Source organism: Microtus pennsylvanicus, chromosome 8 (genome assembly GCF_037038515.1).
Source record: "Microtus pennsylvanicus isolate mMicPen1 chromosome 8, mMicPen1.hap1, whole genome shotgun sequence".
Classification (NCBI taxonomy): domain Eukaryota; kingdom Metazoa; phylum Chordata; class Mammalia; order Rodentia; family Cricetidae; genus Microtus; species Microtus pennsylvanicus.
The window spans coordinates 19086643-19106352 of NC_134586.1; the positions used below are offsets into that span (position 1 = coordinate 19086643).

Sequence of the window (19710 nt, forward strand, 5' to 3'; positions counted from 1 at the left end):
GCCAAATGAACAAAAGGAAATCCGCTGTGAACGCTCCACTGTCTGCATCCACACCCACACACACTTGCAGCTGAGAGTTTCTCCACTGTTACCGAATTTGGTGTCCATCATGCACAGTTTGCATGTTCTTACCTTCCAAGCAGAAAGATGGTAGGCATTTTGAGAAAACTGAGAAAATTCTGGAAAAGACTTTTTGTCTTTCCTTCTTTAACCATCTGTTCTCAGTTATTTCCTCAGAATAAAGGTCAGAGTAAATTACTACCTACTATAGAATATTCCTTTACTCTATGTGAATATATTTCACTGTGATTGGTTTAGTAAAGAAGCTGAACAGAATAAGTTTAGGCAGGAGAGCCAGACATGGAGAATGCTGGAAGGAAAAATGATGAGTCTGGAGTTGCCAGCCAGATGCACAGGAAGCAGAAGATAATCTGCCATGTTAATAAATACGCCACCACACGGGAGAGTGCACATAAAGAACACGGAAGAACTAGTTAGTAATAAGGCCGAGCAGTTGGCTGAGCATTTATAATATAATATAAACTTTAGTGTGTTTATTTGAGAGTGTCTGCACTACAGAAAAACTCTGCCTACAACCACCCAATCTTGAATTGAAATTTAAGGAATCACTCCCCACTAAACTCCTGGGAGTTGATATAAGATATTTTGTGATTGATAAAAGATTAATAAATATATAGATACATACATACATAATAGATAGATGATAGATAGATGATAGATAGATAGATAGATAGATAGATAGATAGATAGATAGATAGATAGATAGATAGATAGATAGAGATGGATAGATACATGATGAGGTAGACACATGATGACATAGATAGATGATAAAAAGGTAGGCAGATAGATAGATAGATAGATAGATAGATAGATAGATAGATAGATAGATATGTATAGATACATAGATATATACATAGAAACAATATATAGTGATCTGAGGAGGGAGCCACATGTGCCTTTCAGCATTGTCCTGAAGGTTCTCATAGAGATAAAAAATATTCACCTGACTGAAATGATGTTATCTGTCAGAGCTACTGATACTGGAGGACTTAGGTTTATAGAATGTGCTAACTCCTCCAAGGTTTTTTTCAGGCCTAGAGACTTAAAACAAGACTAAAAATTCCAGGTCAGACATTTGCAGATTACAGGTGAAGAAGAAAAGTGATGATTTCCTTAAAATCACTTTCTGTGGTCAGAGTGGAATTGTACCAGGTGCTCACAATTACACAGCAGTGGCAGCAGTCTCTTGGTTGTGAGTTCCAGAAGACAGGAGGTGTATATTCACATTCATTCCCAAAGACAATTAATGATTACAAAGTGAGAGGAAGCCTGCAAAATATCTCACTCAAGACACAATGAAACCTCCTGAGCTGTCACTATTTGATGACAGTGATTTCACTCAACACCACACACAAGGATCTGCCTCATTTGCCATCTGGGCCTAAGATTTCAACAAGTGTGCAAGACTTTCCAGAGTTGTGCAACTTGAGTTACTCTAAACAGTTCTAGAAAATTATTCAATCTAGCATGTAGAAATTTCATTGTATATTTTATAAAGTTCTCAAGTCTTATTATACATAAGAATCACCTGAAAATTTGTTAACAATGTCTGCTCTTGCCATATTAACTCCTTTCTTTGTCAAGATAGTTTAGCTTTACATGGGAAACGTGTGAATAAACATGCCAAGTATTAAATTCTTTCATGGCAAACACTTGAATAAGCAATGCTGATAATGAAAGCTGTAGGGATGAATAGGAGACATCAATGGATTGAAGAGAAGTTTGATGCTCTAAGCAGAGGTTCACATGATGCTGTGAGGAGACTAAACTTTAGCTGTAAGTTCTGAAACCATCTGTGGCTACAAGAAGTCCACAGTAGCTCTGCTAAGGTTTGAGGTGAGATGATTTCTGATAAAGATGCTCACAAATACCTCTGTTCTACAAAGTGTGAACTAAGTGGAAAAAACGACCAGAGATGAGCATCATTTGTCCACATGAGTGGGAAGCAAACTGACCACTTGCTGGTTACACAATGTCAGAAACAATAACTACTGCACGGTTATATAGCTATCATAGTACAGATACTAAAATATACTCTCCTAACATTGCACTCCTGGAAAGTTTAGCTGTGTTAATAATGACCTTTAATCACCCAATTTCCAGGACAATTTTTTTTAACCATGAGATACATCAGAATTCAGGACTGCATTGATCTTGTCATAATAAAATATATAATAAATAAATAAAAGAATTTTAAGGTGGCATTAATTTGGGTACATTTTCAACATGCCCCCAAATATAATTTTATTATAATATATAATTTATAATAAATATTATTCAGCATGTGATCAATATAAAATTTAAAAAAAAACCAGTGCCATTGCTCTTGACTTCTCAGCAGTCCTTATTGTCTGCTATGTTCAGCGAGTCCGGTTTTACCTCATGCTTTTTCAGACCCAGTCCATCTGGCCTTGGTGAGTTCCTGATAGAACATCCCCATTGTCTCAGGGTGTGGGTGCACCCCCTCGCGGTCCTGAGTTCCTTGCTCGTGCTCTCTCTCCTTCTGCTCCTGATTTGGACCTTGGAGTTTCTGTCCGGTGCTCCAATGTGGGACTCTGTCTCTGTCTCCTTTCATCACATGATGAAGGTTAATATCCAGGAGGATGACTTTATGTTTTTCTCTGGGTTCACCTTCTTATTTAGCTTCTCTAGGATCACGAATTATAGGCTCAATGTCCTTTATTTATGGCTAGAAACCAATTATGAGTGAGTACATCCCATGTTCCTCTTTTTGGGTCTGGGTTACCTCACTCAGGATAGTGTTTTCTATTTCCATCCATTTGTATGCAAAATTCAAGAAGTCCTTATTTTTTACTGCGGAGTAGTACTCTAATATGTATATATTCCATACTTTCTTCATCCATTCTTCCATTGAAGGGCATCTAGGTTGTTTCCAGGTTCTGGCTATTACAAACAATGCTGCTATGAACATAGTTGAGCATATACTTTTGTTGTATGATAGGGCATCTCTTGGATATATTCCCAAGAGTGGTATTGTTGGGTCCAGGGGTAGGTTGATCCCAAATTTCCTGAGAAACCGCCACAAGAGATAGAAGAAAGAATCTCAGATTCTGAGGACACCATAAAGCCAGAAGCTATTTTTAAAGCTTTGTTTCAGCTATGATGCACTGTGAAACCTGTGAACGCATCTCCCAACATTAAGAGTTTAAACTAGCTGGGCTACTCTGACTCGGTTGTTTTTCCTCAATAGAAACTCACATGTTCTAGCTGTGTGACACTTCCTCAATTTACTTTTTATCCTCTGCAGCCTGTTGTTATCGGAGACGGGGCAACATTTTATCCTAACTTTACGAATATTAATTTATCCACTAAACAGAGTTCTATTATCATCCCTTACTATATTTATTAAAGACCCTCAATCATCAAAGTCCTATTTAAACTAACACTATTATTATGTAAATATCATTGTTTCAGTTAAGCAGGATATCTTAGGAGCAACTCATCTTCATAATAATCCATAGATAAAAATGCCCAGGAGAACATGATATTTCCACGAAATGATCATACTGTTTTAAGGGCAGTGGAAATCTCCCATGTGTATTCACACCATGTCAGATACCAAAGGAAGATAGCAGTGGCAAACATGTGAAGGCACAGCAGAAGCAAAAGATTCTTGGGTCTGTGGTCTCTGGGCTTTGCCTATCCCAGATTTACCCATCAGGGTTTTGTTTCCTGGTGGGATGATCCCCTGAAGTTAATTTTTTTTCTGTTGTTCTCTTTCATAGACACCAGGAGAAGGCAAGGTGAAATGGCATTAAGTGGACTTCAAACAGGATAAATGAAAATGATAAATCTTTAATAATTTGAAAATATCCTGTACTTACCACTGATTCTTTAAGAAAAATACTGCTTTGATGAAGGTTGTTGTTATTAATTGGAGAAAGTATTTATTTATGTATTTTTTTAAAAAAAACAGTCTTAACTATGTAGCTTTGGCTAGTCTCAAACTCATTATGTACACATAGATGATTTCAGACTCATAGAAATCAGCGTGCCTCTGCCTCCTGAGTGTTATCAGTAAAAATATAAGCCACCATACTCAAGAAAAAATATTTTATTTTTAGAATGTTTTTACTCATAGAATTTCTAGATTTTGCTATTCTGATAATACTCAGTAATTCTGATGTTTGTTAGAAGAATGAGTAGCTGCTGAAATGTAGACAAAGGGGACACACCGCTACAGAGCCATGACCTAACCAGGGTCCTATCCCGAGATCAGTGGCTTCATTCCTCAGTGAGTACTCCAGAAGGAGTACTGAAATGGATCCTTAGGAGAGATTCATTGTGTTATGATTTACGGTAAGTAAATTGGAAGTGTACAACATTCCTGCCAGCAGTGTAATAGAGTACAACAGAGAACTAAGTACAACAGATAAGAGAGGAATAAGCATGCAGCCCATGTAGGGAAGCATAATACATGCAACGTATTAAAGAAGGGTACTGTGTTCACCTTCTTATTTAGCTTCTCTAGAACCATGAATTATAGGCTCAATGTCCTTTATTTATGGCTAAAATCCACTTATGAATGAGTACCATATTCATCTTTTTGGGTCTGGGTTACCTCACTCGGGATAGTGTTTTCTATTTCCATCCATTTGCATGCAAAATTCAAGATGTCATTGTTTTTTTATCGCTGAGTAGAACTCTAAAGTGTATATGTGCCACACCTACTTTATCCATTCTTCTACTGAGGGGCACCTAGGTTGTTTCCAGGTTCTGGCTATTACAAATAGTGCTGCTATGAACATAGCTGAACAAATGCTTTTGTAGTATTATTGGGCATCTCTTAGGTATATTCCCAATAGTGGAATTTCTGGGTTCTGAGGTAGGTTGACTTCCAGTTTCCTGAGAAACTTCCACTCTGCTTTCCAAAGTGGTTGTACAAGTTTGCATTCCCACCAACAATGGATAAGTGTTCCCCTTACTCCACATCCTCTCCAGCATAGGCTATCATTGGTGTTTTTTATTTTAGCTATTCTGACAGGTGTAAGATGGTATCTCAGAAAGAATAACATATGGTTATCCTCCTGGATATTGTAAGTGGACAAGATTGTGGGAGAGGGGTAGGGGGTAGGGTGGGGATAAGGGGAGATGGCGAGAGAGAGGGGAGAAGGGGAGGATGGGGAGAGCTTGAGAGAATGGGATGGTGGGAATGGAGGAGGGGTGGATGAGGGAGCAGGGAAGTAGATATCTTAGTTAAGGGAGCCATTTTAAAGTTGGCAAGAGACCTGACACTGGAGGGGTTCCTAGGTGTCCAAGGAGATGTCACCAGCTTGTTCCTTGGGCAGCAGAGGACAGGGAGCCTGAAATGGCCTTATCCTATAGCCACACTGATGAATATCTTGCATATCACCATAGAACCTTCATCTGGCGATGGATGGAGATAAAGACAGAGACCCACATTGGAGCACCGGACTGAGCTCCCAAGGTCCATATGAAGAGCAGAAGGAGGAAGAACATGAGCAAGGAAGTCAGGACCGTGAGAGGTGTGTCCACCCACTGAGATGGAGGAACTGATCTAATGGAAGATCACCAAGGCCAGTTGGACTGGGACTGATGGAGCATGTGATCAAACTGGACTCTCTTAAGGTGGCTGACAGCTGAGGCTGATGGAGAAGCCAAGGACAATGGCGCTGGATTTTGATTCTACTACATGGGAGGGCTTTGTGGGAGGCTAGTCTGTTTGGATGCTCACCTTCCTGGACCTGGAGGAACAGGGAGGACCTTGGACTTCCCATAGGGTAGGGAACCCTGACTGCTCCTTGGACTGGAGAGGGAGGGGGAGGTGGAGTGGGAGTGGGGGAGGGGAGGGAAGTGGGAGGAGGGGAGGAGGTAGAAATTTTCAATAAAAAATAAATAAATTAAAAAAAGAAGGGTACTGTGTTATGTTTCTGTAATGAGATGGGCAGTGATAAAAGAGAACAAGGTCCTGTTATACCCAACCATGTGATGACTTTGCATTTGTGCATTTTTACTTTGTCTTGTTATCTGTTTTTTTCTTTGTTTATTTTTCTAACAGAAAGCAAGAAAAAAAAGTCTCTGGAGACTTCAAGGTAATTGACAGGTGATTGAATGAAGGTGTGACTACTAACAGGATATTTTAACCTAGAGTGTGGTTACTTGGTGTTTTGGGTGTTAAGACGGTAATCACTTTGTAAGTTGTATCATGGTAAAAAAAAAAGTCTTTTACTTTCTTCATAGCTTTGGGAATGAAGTATTTAAAGATCATAAGAAATAAACATTCAGCATTCTCTGGGTTGCCTTCCTGACTCTATTTCTTTTGTATCTAACATTTCTAATCCATGCACCCCTACCCTGGAACTTAGAAACCTGTGGAGGCTGGACCCTAATAGGTATACAGCTAGTGAGAATGCATAATTACTGAGCCGTTGCGGAAGACAGTAGGCCCATTACTAAAGAGGCAGAGAAACAAATGGATTATTGAACATCCAATCAGTCTATGACTGATTAAATGAATGAGTCAATGATAAAGAGCACCAAATGATCCCGCAGTCTGGCACTAGGTGTGTATCTGAAGGAAGGGAATGCAGGATCTGTGGTCATTACAACAGGATTCATGACAGTTAAAAAAGGCAGCAGCAGGCAAGCTTGCTTCCCCAAAGATAGTTTACACAGTGAGTATTGTGTAAGGTTTTCTTGTCCACATGCTGTCCATGTTGAGGAAGACTTCAAACTTTAGGTTTGTCTGAACCACTTCTATCTCCATTCATTCTCATGGATCAGAAGAAGAGAGAGGCTGGCTTCCTGCTATTGATATGCATCACTACAGCATCACCTTTGACCTTAAGAAAGTAGACAGAAGGCTAGACTTCTCCTGGCACAAAGATCAACTCTGAAACATGGACACTTGGGCAGTGAGCAGAGAAGCTCAATGTCTCTTATGACTGAAGGTCCAGACCCTAACCCAGCGCCTTCTCCTTTGGTAGTCAGAACAGGCTGCAGAAAAGACCTAGCAAGATGTAGGCCCCTCACTTAGCAGAATATGCTGAGCTCCTGACCTTGCCCAAACTTGTCCAACCTTGTTCCAACTACTAGGAGGGTCAGAAGCTAGCTGGCAGGCTCTGGATGTGCTTCACTGATAATGGTGAAAAGCAGTAACTACCCCCTGGATGACCTCCAGATATAACGACCTTTCCACAGCTGCAGCTGACCAATCCTCTCAGGACAGGTTCCCCTGGCTTGGAGATACATCACTCCTGAGACTGTCATTATGCAACTAGCAGCCCCCCCACAGATGCCCCTTTGCTCTACCCCAATATATACCTTGCCCCATTGCAGCTTGGGGCACTTCCTACTCCATCCACTGTGTCGGACAGATTGAGGAACTGAGTTAACTGGTAATTAGTAAAAGAGTAAAAGGCTCTTTGGTTTTGCATTGAATTCAGTCTCTAGGTTGGTTTGGAGATCCAGATTCTGTGCCCAACAAGGCCATCTTTAACAACCTTTCATTTCCTTAGTGAAGAAGATTCTTTCTTAGCATAATTATCCAATGGGTAAGAGGTGATGTCTCATTTGCTTTTCCTCCACCACTTTAATGTCCTGTTCTGAAGGTTTCTCTTGATCTTCTAGTCACATGTTTTGCATTATACACTGCCTTGTGATTTTTTCTAGATGACCAGACATAATGCTTCCAGTAAAGGAACCGCAGAATTAGACCTTTAGCATGCTGGTGAGGTAGAAGAACAAGGAAATGTGATGAGGCCTCAGGGTGTTAGTAACCATGTGCCTTTAATGATAAATTCTTCAGTGTTTCTCCACTTATTCCATCCCATCTTATGTGGGAAAGAACAGCATCTAGGTCAGCTGTTTCCCTTTCCCATAGAGGTCTAGAGTAGACTCAAGTTGATTTTTCTTTCTCTGTGAGGAAAGGTGACTAGACTGTGTGTTTCCTGTTCCCTGGGCAGTTAGACTTTAATAAGTCTCCTGCTCTTATGTTATGAGTGCCAGGATTTATATTCATTCATTCTATGTATGTATGTATGTATGTATGTATGTATCTATCTATCTATCTATCTATCTATCTATCTATCATCTATTAATCAATCAATCATCTATTTTAGAGAAAACTTCTATTAGAAGCAGAGTGGTCAGATATAGTTTAGAAATTGTTTTGCCTCTCCCCTATATGATCTTAAAGGACTTAATTTTGTGATAATTATTGTAAGGGTATGAATTACTCTTTATGGCCTATGTCCTCCATATCCATATGTTTGCAACATATATAAACCACCAGAAATGAGTAGAACTCAAATCTAATTGGAAAGCAGTTGTTTACCTCCATAACCTTCATACCACCCTTGCATCACTGATCATCTTGTGTGGCTTATTGGTGCTATAGAGCAAGACCATTGATGGCTTCTCTCTCAGCAGCCTACACAGAAACTTACAGCATTATGAAATTTTACCAGCAGTTTGAGGCTTTATGCTCTATTCCAGATTGCTTTCTTTATGTCCAGACACCAAAGTTTATGGTATCTTCAGTACTACGTTATTGCCCTTTAGCAGCTCAGGGTTTAAGGAGGAGCCAAAAGAGTTGTCAGACTATCTCTCAACTTGACTTTTCTATATGAGGGAGTAAAATTTCTCTGGGGTCAGAGCGGTAGGCTAAACTTAACTCTCTGTGGCCAGCAAAAAGGAAAACACACACGCACACATACTCTTAGGGTTTTTTTTTCTTTTCTCTCTCATTTCTCTCTGTCTTGTATTTATTTTTCCTTTACAGCTTATATATCCCAACATAACCTTTCAGGCATTATAAAAATTGCAAGGTGGTTACATTCTATTTTTCAAGTGAATAATTACAATGCCTACAGGTAAAAAACATGTTTCTCATTTCCCTTACATGAATAAACATTCTACCTCTTATAGATGACAAACATAATTATCTCACGAATTAACATAAATTTATACACAGCAACTTGTTACAGATTAAGAGAACATAAATAAATAAGGTATTTCTTTCAGTAAGTTCTTTTACTGACAGTCTGCATTTTGCAGTTATAAAGAAGGAATAAATCGTTTCACTACCTATCTCAAAAGGTAATTTTATAAGGAATCTTAAAAGAATCATAAACCTAAACTTTTATATATGACAAACAATCAAAATGACCTTTACTTTAAATCCTCAGGGTGCTTAACCATTCATCAACATTTTTTATATTAGGAAGCTGAGGGCAGAAATGTGTACAAGGAATTAATCATCATCTTTGATCACAAACCAATTCTGGCAAGAAAGACATGACAGCCAATAATATTTAGCCTACTTTGTTCTTGTTTCCTGATCTTAATGTGTTCATCACTCAACTATGTGTCTTACTAAACTTTAGATTGTTTCCCAAGATTTTTCACTTCAATGTTATTAGCAAAAACATCTTAATATAACCTTAAGTCCTATTTTAAAATTTTGTTTTAGATATGATGCACACTGAAAGCTGAGCATATCTCTCAGCAATAATATTAAAAGAACTTGAGGTAACTCAGCTTCTGGAACTCAGTTGTTTTTCTTATACATTAACCTAAGTCGTATATGACTCCTCAAGAGAAACTAGCAATCTGGCATTTCCTTGTTCTGTTTTTCTTTCCTCTGCAGCCCTAGCTTTATAAGGGGTGGAGTCAACATCAAAGCTTTCTTTACCTATATTAATTTCCCACTAAGCTAACCTCTTTCATAATTCCTTGTTATATTTATTAAAGATTCTCAATCATCAAAATTCTTGTTAAACTAGCATTATTTTTGTATAAAATCATTATTTCAGTTAACTAGTACAGCTTAAGAGGAGACAATTTTCATAATAATCCACGGGTAAGAATGCCAGTAGAATGGAATATTTTTAAAAGATAATCATATCACATTGGGGCAGTGGGGATTTCCCCACATCCATGCACACTATGCCAGATACCAGAGAAAAATGATGGAAGCAAACATGTAAAGACACAGCAGTAACAAGAGATATTCTTGCCTATCCAAGAGTTACTCATCAGGGTTTTATTTCCTGATGCACCAGTCCCCTGACGTCCATTGCCATTTGCTGCTCCCCTGACATGGCCATTGGCACTTGCCCTTATAGTAACGCTGTTGAGTAAAGAGCAATGGCAGTAGCCTGTCTTGTTTTAAGTAAGTCTTGGGTCTCTCTGACCAGTAACTTGCAGAGTATCTCATGACTTACATTGAGAGTTTTGTTTACTAACACATATCTTCTGGGAACAGTATTGTCCACCCATGCTGGGCACCTCAATTCAAACACATTAAAAAAACATAAATTTTAAACTAGCTTATAAATTACTGTGTTTTCATATGACTTTCTCATACTTTCCTAGTTTTGGTTAACCCATTCTTTTACTCTTCTCTCTCCCAATCCCTTCACCCTTATCCAGATTTAAAACTAACATATTTTTAGTTCTGTTAGTATATTTTTCATTTCATAATTTATGTTTGGTTCTATTTGCAGTTTCTACATTTTTTTTCATATAATTTACCTATGCATTGCTTCCCTATGCTTTTTTCTTTGTGGTATCCTAATGTGGGATTCCCCTCTGCATGCTGTGAATACCACTGGTTAATAAAGAAATTATCTTGGGCCTGCACTGGGAATAGAGGTAGGCCGGGAAAACTAAACCGAACGCTGGGAGAAAGAAGGAGGAGTTAGAGAGAAGCCATGGAGCTGCTGCCAAACACAGATGCCGAACCTTGCCAGTAAGCTATAACTACATGGCCATACACAGAGTAATGGAAATACGTTAAATTAAGATGTAAAAGCTAGTCAATAAGAAGTTTATAGCAAATAGGCCAAAAAGTGATTTTACTAATAGAGTTTCTGTGTGGTTATTTCAGGAGTCTGGGTGGCCAGAAAACAAACAAGCAACCTCTTACAACAGTATCCTTGAACATCTTTTATGATTAGTTTTAAAAATCCTTTTTCAAAGATCTGAAGACATCTCAGTAAGCCAATCACCTGCCATGTTAGCAGTGAGATCAGACTGATACTTAAAATCCTTAGAGGCCTGGCCCCAGCTCCAGACTGGCCTTGCCACATTCAACCCTGGGCCAGGACACAGAAATAGTTTCCATTTTTTATTTCATTAGGGCCTCTGAGGAAGTCTTGGATTGGTCTATGTCTCAACAGTATGGAATGTTTCCTCCTAGGTCTTCTGCAGGATGAAGCAAGACAGAGCTGTATCAGTTGCCTACCCTCTTCTCTGTAATGCATCTTGGTTTAAATTGGCCCTGGTTTCAACTTTCCAGCTAGTCCCCAGACTTCTCACAGAGGTGCTCTGGTCTGTATGGCAATGCTTAAAACAGTGCCTCTGTGGGAAGGAGGGCTTCTAGCTTCCTGGTGAGCAACTCTGCTCATGTAACAATTCCTTTTTGTTTTTAGCCTGAAGAAGAAGATTTTTTATCATATTTCAACTTAATTATGATATTTTCACCTTCTGGAATATAATTATTACTATATCACATTTGTTTTCACATGAAGGAGCATCACTGCTTTTGTTTCGCTCCCATTATTAACCTGCAATGGCTTAATATTAAAATAAACTTCTAGTTAAAACCTTCTCATTAATTTTTCTTGAGACATCCAAGATTACTTTCTTTATTTCCACACTCTAAAATCCTGGAATATTTATAATCATTCACCATTTGACTTACTTAGTTTTAATGCCACAGTGTTTGTATATAACACCACATAGTAATCTCTCTCACACACATTTTCTGCCTAGGCTCCCACAAAGCCAGTATGTGGCACTGGGTTTTGATCCTACTGCACGTACTGGCTTTGTGGGAGCCTAGGCTGGTTGGATGTTCACCTTACTAGACATGGAAGGAGGTGGGAGGTCCTTGGACTCCCACAGGTCAGGGAACCCTGACTGCTTTTCGGGCTGATGAGAGAGGGGGAGTTGATTGGGAGGGGGGAGGGAAATGGGAGGCAGTGACGGGGAGGAGACAGAAATCTTTAATAAATAAATAAATAATAAATAATAAATAAATAAATAAAAATAGCTTAAAGTTAGACAAAGATGTTTTTATTAAGTAGCTTTGAAGTGAAAAACAATCCAAAGTCTTAGAAAGGCAGAGAGTTGAGTGAGGAACTTATTAAGGTCAGGGGGAAAGAACAAAAAAAAAGTACAATTATTATAGCTGATTGGCCTTAGGTGCTCAGATGAGTTTGTGACTAATGGTGATGATCAATTCCTTGTACCCATTTTCACCCTCACTTCCTGATGTAAACATCTGTTGATGAGTGGGAATGACCCTGAGGATTTAAATAGAGCTGACTGGTTCTTTTTCATATAAATATGTTAGATTTGTGATTCTGTTTTTAAGATTTATTTTTAAAGATTTATGTGTATATATACATATATATATATACAGTGTTCTTGCATGGAGGGCATCAAATCTCATTATAGATGGTTGTGAGTCATCATGTGTTTGCTGGGAAGTGAACTCAGAAACTCTGGAAGAGCAATCAGTGCTCTTTAACCTCTGCGTCAGCTCTCCAGCTCTGACATGTGATTCTTTTAAGATTTCTTACACAATTATCTTTTGAGATAAAGAATAAAATGATTAGTCCTTTCTTTGTGACGCAAAATGCAGTGCCAGCCAAAGAACTGACTGAGAAAAATAGTTTGCTTGCTTGCTTACACCCTGTTAATCTGTGACAAGTTGCTATGGTCATGAATATGTGTAGGTTCTTGGGAAAACTTTTTTTTTCACCAGTAATACATGAAGAGTTTAATCATGTAAAGGATATGGAAAACATGTTGTGTTTTACCTATATTCATTGGAATAATTCACTTGAAAAATCTAATGTAACCACATTGTAATGTTTATACTGCTTGAAAGATTTTGCTGGGATATGTAAGCTGTAAGGCAAAATGGAAGAGAGTTAAGGGAAGACATCAGGAAGCAGTGGTAGAAGGAAGTCATCAAGAAAAATAGAAAAGATCCAGAAGAATAAGAAAAAGATCTGAAGGAAACCATCAATAGAGTGTGTGTCTTTTCCCTTACCTCCTCAGATAAATAGGTCTTAGTATGCCGACTCCATGGATCCCATCCCCTTTGAGCCCTTCACTGCTAGAAGGTAGTTCTTATGGCAGTGGTACCTGCCTCCAGGAACAGTGATACTGATGGGGTAATCAAGAAGACTGTCCATGGAAGAGAGGCAGCTCTTCTCAGAGATTGCCCGGAGTGAGGGATTCTCTTGGAGATTGTCCAAAAAGGAATAGGTAATGCTCTAATTTTCTCCATGGATAAGATCTCATTCATGGCGCTACAGTCCCTTGGGTAGTGACTGCCAAGTAAAGAAGTGTGAGTAATCCAATACTTCCCTAATTCCTTTCATATTGTTTCCCTCCTGTTTGTCTTTCCCTCAGGATGGGTGAAGGACACTCTAAAAAACAATTCTTCATTAATATTATGGAACATATGCTTACAGAAAAGGAATTGAGATAAGCACTAATAAGCTGACTGATTTTTTTTTATGTTTGCACAGCCAACCTCCGGTTTCCAGAGTGGAGAACTGCAGGTGTAGAAACTTGGGCTAGAGTAAGGATAAATAGTAAGAACTAGTATGAAGAGAAATAGAAAAGACATTCCTCTTAGATCATACTCTATTTGGAGAGTTGTAGAAAATAAAGAACCTGTGCACACAAAGAGAAGCCATGAAAGCTAAGCACACAGTTTGCTTCTTCAATGGAATGTTCCAGAAAGCTGTTCTATCTGTAACTCTAAGAATGATGTCATTTTACAACTCAGTGATCCTTTAGTGTCTAATGACACAGGCTATGTCTTATCTCTTAGAATTTGCATTTTTATTTGTCCAAGACCTTTCTCCCTAAGTCCTGAGCATTGCTTTTAAACCATAAAACCCTCTCTTAAAAGTAAGAACATTTATACTTTACAAAAGCCTAAGCAACTTCTGTGTTATCTTAGAGCCAGGCTATCTGAATACCCACAGGCATTATATTTACCTCAGTCAAATTCTCTAGACCCTAAATCTTGGGCTCTGTCTCTGAGTCAACAGTACCCATTCTCATAAAAGAAGCCAGATGTACTTTGTAGAGAATCTCAATGTAAACATGTCTTAAATTTTTGTTTACTTGAGACTGAGTTAATTGTTATGTGGATAGTTTTTTTTAAAAAAAATGGTGTTGTAACTAAAGCAAAATGATCTGGGCCAGACTCTAGAAGCCCTGGTCCAACACTGCTTGCAATAAACTCAGGCTAAGCCAGTTTCATTCTTGTCGCTTTATGGATCAGTTTTGCCCCACCTGCTGTAAAGCCTAAAGGGGAATCAACACAGAGAGTGCTTAGACAGTTCCTCCTGGCAGAAATAGCATGCATTGCATCTATTTCATTCAGAAAGAATAAACTGATGAGAGCTTACATATTCAGGACTGATAAGAAGTAGTTGATGAATCACCCAGGCAGGCTGCACTGAGATTATTGGTACTTATTAGCAGCAACATCAGACAGAGTACAAGGTTCTTTCTCCCTCTCCACAGTTTCAAGTTTCAAACTTTCTCCTGAATTCAGTTTAGTCCCTTCCTCTCAGGTCATAGAAGAGTGCTTCAGAGGTTGAAGGAACTACAATGGACAATCTAAAGTCAGACTTTACTACCTCACACTGCTTACAAGTGGTAGAAATAGGTATGTATTTTAATGCAATTTGTTTCAAACTAAAAGATAGAGAGGAGATTTGCCCAGGACCCTTAGTGGAGCTGAACCTCCTACCTATTAGCCTGTCACAGTGGGTCTCTGTAGAAGTGGACATTCTTGAGGGTTCTGTTATATGAGTTACTCTATTGGAGTATGTAATACTCAACTATTTCTGAGCAATAAACAATAAATTAATTACAGAAAACTGAGGCATGGTTTTTGTTTGGTTGATTGTTTGGTTGGCTGGTTGGTTGGATTTTATTTTTTTTGTTTGTTTAGTTTGTTTTAGATGTGTGTGTCCTAATGTAGGGACTTCCAGGGACAAGCTGAGAAACATTTAACCTAGAAGGCACAAGATACGGGCAGGTACAAGCATGAGCTACAGCTTCCCTTTTCATTTTCACCAGTTCTGAGTAATATTGTTTTACTTGTTACAAGCTCAGGGATATTTGGGTTGCTGTAAAGTACAAGTGTTAATTCATAAAACTGCTGTAAACACAGGCAAGTTTTATATGTAAACACAGGCATTTCCCTTAGATCCAGGGTATGAGGTAAACGCAGTTTCATTGTAACAGATGTTAAGCTGTATTTCAACTATTTTTCCCAAATTTTGACAATATTAAGCAAATTTAATGCATATGTGTGTGTGATTATATTCCACATTATGGCTCATTTTTCTTTTTGAAAACCATTGTGTTTATACTATGTGTGCATGTGTACTGCAGATGGGGAAGGTGGAAAATTCTTAGGTAGAGAAATGATGAAAATTCTTCTGCATATGATGCTTGAACACTGGGTGTTTATAGTATAATTCACAGCTCATCCTCTGTATTATAACCAATTTAAAATAGACTACAGAACCAGACATGAAGCCTAGAACTTAAGTCTATATTGATAAAAAAAATATCTTGGTGTTTGAGAGCTTGTCTCAGGTAAAGATTTTCTTTGTTACAATACTGAAAGGTTTACCTGCACGCCATAAAAATAAACTGGATTTAGTGCAATGAACATTCTGCTCTTTCTCCTAAAAAAGAATAAAACTCCCTCCCCCGCCCCGCTGTGTGTGTGTCTAGCTCTCCATCTCTGGCTGTCTCTGTATCTCTCCCTTGAAATTAATTGTATCTACATTGTACTGAGAATTTTAAAAACCCCAATGTTGCATTGGATGTATAATTATGTAGTGGCAGTGCTGTGAATATTGGTATCCTTATACAATTGTTTGCTTTTGACAACTGCTACTGCACGATAATGAAAATTACTTTCAGCATTGACATATTTTCCTGCAACATTGTAAGCGTGTTCATTACTTTTAGAGCCCTTTTAATAGACTTCTTAGAAATTCATATGAAAATATATTCATGCCATCTGAGTATCAACACTTTTATCTCTATCATACTTGAAAGTTACTTTTATTTTTGCCCTGTTATCTTGGCTAGGCCTTCCAGCGTCACACTAGAGTGGTGAGCAGACATCCTTGTCTTTTAGGGGTCACCTTTACCTTCCTTTGCAAGTTCATGAGACTGATATTCTGATATTTATATTTTCAGGTGAAAAACTCCAAGGAAAATGTCTCAGAAACGTCTGACCTGCTAGACTTTCCTGCTACTGTGTAATAATCTTCTTCTTTACTGTAGCTACAATTGCAGTTTGTGCTACTTTGCCATTGAGAGGTAAAGGACTTATAAGATGACAACCTCTACACAAAGACATCTATCCACCTGGGAAATATCAACATAGATAAAAAGAAGAGGAAAACTTTAAAAGAGACTATCAAGATGATTGCTATAGTTAAAGGTAGTGAGAACAAAGAAGGGTAATATGATTGGAAAAGGAACAGGACTCCCACCCCAATGACCCATAGTTTCAGTTAATATCTTCAATCATGGTCTGAAAATATTAAACAGAAAGTTACAGAATATGTAATTTTTAAGTTTTAGTTTTAGACTATTGTGAATGATGTGATAAAATCTTGTACAACTTGGCTGCTTGTACATCTATATATTTATAGTCCTCACTGTCTTGAAACTCGCTAGACCAGGCTGACCTTGAACTTGGAGGCCTGTCTGCCTCTTTCTCTCAATGCTGGGCTTAAATTTTTGCACCACCACCACCACCACCACCACCACCACGCAATATTGTTTTATGAAATAATTTTAGCCATATCAAAAAGTTCTAGACAAGTGCAGTCTACTTAGTGAGTTCCAGGCCATTTAGGGGGACATAGTGACATTCTGTCTGAAACATTAAATACATAGAAGGGGGAAAAAGCACTTCCTCATACCCCCGCCAGAAGGCTCTGGATTGGGGACCATTATGCTAGGAAGGAGTCCCCTAGTTATCAATTATTAAAGTACAGTCCAAGTACACACATCACCGCTAATATTTGAATAGCCAGCCAAAGGGATGAGACATGAAAATGTTTATTATACTTCATGACACTGTCTGCATTTTAGTGAGATCTGGCATTGAGTACCATAGACCTTGCTATGCCACCTGCCCAAGAGAATGGATTGGATTTGGAAACAAATGTTTTTATTTTTCTGAAGACATGAGAAACTGGACATCCAGTCAAACCTCCTGCATGGCATTAGAGGCCCATCTAGCTAAATTTGAGAGCCTGGAGGAGCTGGTAAGAAAGAATCAGGAATCGGCTTGTTGTTTGTGGTCAGCAATGTATTTTGGATTATGTATGTAAAAACACATCCACTGAGAACTGAGAAATATTATGGCTCCAAAATCAATGACCCTCAGCTGCCATTCTTAGATGAGGCTGTATATTAGAAACACCCAATGGTCATTGGAAGCTGAAAGATAAATGTATTTTTTGTGTGTTTTATAACAGAATTTCATGAAGAGATACAAGGGACCTTCTGATCACTGGATTGGCCTGCACAGAAAGTCATCACATCACCTTTGGAGGTGGACAGACAACACTGAGTATAACAGCTCGTATGTTTTCAGACCTCTTTTCCTTCTACTGTGATCACTTTTGTGAAGTGTGTGTGTGTGTGTGTGTGTGTGTGTGTGTGTGTGTGTTTATAAGAGATAAATGGCTGTGTCATTTGAAGTCAACTATACTGGGAAGGCAGGAACATAAACCTTCCAAGTGGAGGTGTGTCTGAGAGGTAGGCTGTGTGCTTACATGCAGAATCAATCCCTAGCAAACTCCACATCCTTATAAATTATTTAAATTTTTTAGATGTTCTCCCACTTATTGGCCACCATTCTCAAAGCATTTAATTAGCGTGATTTCACTTGAAATCTTTAGCATGGTGATGACTCTGGAGTAGATATCGTCTGCTCAATTGTCATTCAAAAACTTTTCCTCCCTGAGAAACACCTGTGTGGGTTGTCTACAAAATTTCAAATGAGCAATGAGAATTCTGAAACTCCAGGAAGCGGCTGTACAACTGGGGTAGGACTTGTCAGTCAAACTGTTTCAACAGCTGCACCTGTCACAGAAGTAGAGACACCAGGGGCATTGGGAAACTCCTCAAAAGTCTCATCATCAAAAAGCACAGAGACAGCTCTTGGAAGCAAGAATAGCCATTTTGAATGGAGCCATTCACTGGAACAATAAAACATAGATCCAGTCACATGATCACTAAAGACCTTTTAGTAGTTTAATAAGAAGTGGATTTTCTCCTACTTTAAAACATGTGTAAAGGGGGCTGGAAAGATGGCTCAGAGGTTAAGAGCATTCCCTGCTCTTCCAAAGGTCCAGAGTTTAATTCCCAGCAACCACATGGTGGCTCACAACCATCTGTAATGGGGTCTGGTGCCCTCTTCTGGCCTGCAGGCATACACACAGACAGAATATTGTATACATAATAAATAAATAAATATTTTTTTAAAAAAACATGCATAAAATGCTTCAAGATACAGTCGAAAATCACCCTCAGTGAAGCCACCCGTGGCAGCAGTCCATTTGAACATGACATCAAGCGCCAGTTAAATGCCTTGTACACATATTACAGGGTCAGTGTTGGCAAAAGACAAGATGTAGTGTTCAAATTGAGACCTGAGTATGTAAAAGATGGTAGGTGAAAAACTAGTTCAGGTGTTAGAATGCAATGTTGGCCTGTGCATAATTTTGTTGTTTTGCTTTTTTGCTTTAGGGTTCTCACCAGAGGAGAAGGGGAATGTGCTTACCTGAGTGACAGAGGGATCAGCAGTGCTAGGGACTACACTCCTAAAAAGTGGATTTGTAGCAAGTCCAACAGCTATACCTAACAGTAACCAAAATATTTCAAATCCAGAGCAGGGAATATGCCAAAGAATGACTGAGAAACAGATGTTCTGTGACTTTTTATCTGCAATTTCTGTTCCACTCCTGATCTGCTAAAATCATCAAAATCCATCAATAATATGCGTTGACAGCAAAGACAAAAACTTGCTTAGAGGATTATAGATCCAGGAAACTGGAAAAACACAGAAGATTCTAGATGTTTCGGTATGAGTTAATACTCAAATATTAAACTGAAAGTACAGTCATGTCTGTATTAGTAAGCTCCACTTTTATGATTTTTTATGAATTTTTTTATTGGTCCTTGCTTTAAAGGTTTGGAAACTAAAAATGTGAGGTTCTGAACCCATAGAAAAGATTCAATAATCACGAGAAATATGATAATTCTTCTGCAGCCTCAAAATATTTTTGTAAACATTGTCATCATTCTTTTACAAAATTCAATGACAAATATGAAAAGCGATCTAAACAGGATTGAACCCGATGCTGTGTACTCTGTGATTCAACACCATTGTCAAAAAGGTTTTACACTTTACTTCTCAATGTTATTTTAAAAATTAAAATAGACTAAGGGTATGTTATAAGCAAATGTCATTTTATTTTCCTAAATTAACTTTTTTCATAGTTTCATATATGAGTATACCACTTGAATTTTATTCTGTATTAGGCTCTTTTCGGATCAGGA

At 38.4% G+C, this 19710-nt stretch overlaps 1 protein-coding gene across 1 annotated transcript; it reads left to right on the forward strand.

Annotated features, from left to right (window-relative positions):
* The first annotated feature begins 360 nt into the window (after positions 1–360).
* Positions 361–19012, forward strand: LOC142855697 (C-type lectin domain family 2 member E-like). The gene is made up of 4 exons (XM_075982143.1): positions 361–493; positions 17233–17408; positions 17622–17728; positions 18898–19012. Exons 1-4 carry the CDS (start codon positions 361–363, stop codon positions 19010–19012), a joined length of 531 nt encoding a protein of 176 aa, XP_075838258.1.
* The last annotated feature ends 698 nt before the right edge of the window (positions 19013–19710 follow it).

Excerpts from the sequence above, each read along its gene's own strand:
- LOC142855697 (XM_075982143.1), top strand. The coding sequence starts at position 361 with ATGGAGAATGCTGGAAGGAAAAATGATGAGTCTGGAGTTGCCAGCCAG. Across the intron at positions 17,409-17,621 it reads TTGAGAGCCTGGAGGAGCTG|AATTTCATGAAGAGATACAA; the intron begins GTAAGAAAGAAT and ends GTTTTATAACAG. Across the intron at positions 17,729-18,897 it reads AACACTGAGTATAACAGCTC|GGTTCTCACCAGAGGAGAAG; the intron begins GTATGTTTTCAG and ends TTTTTGCTTTAG.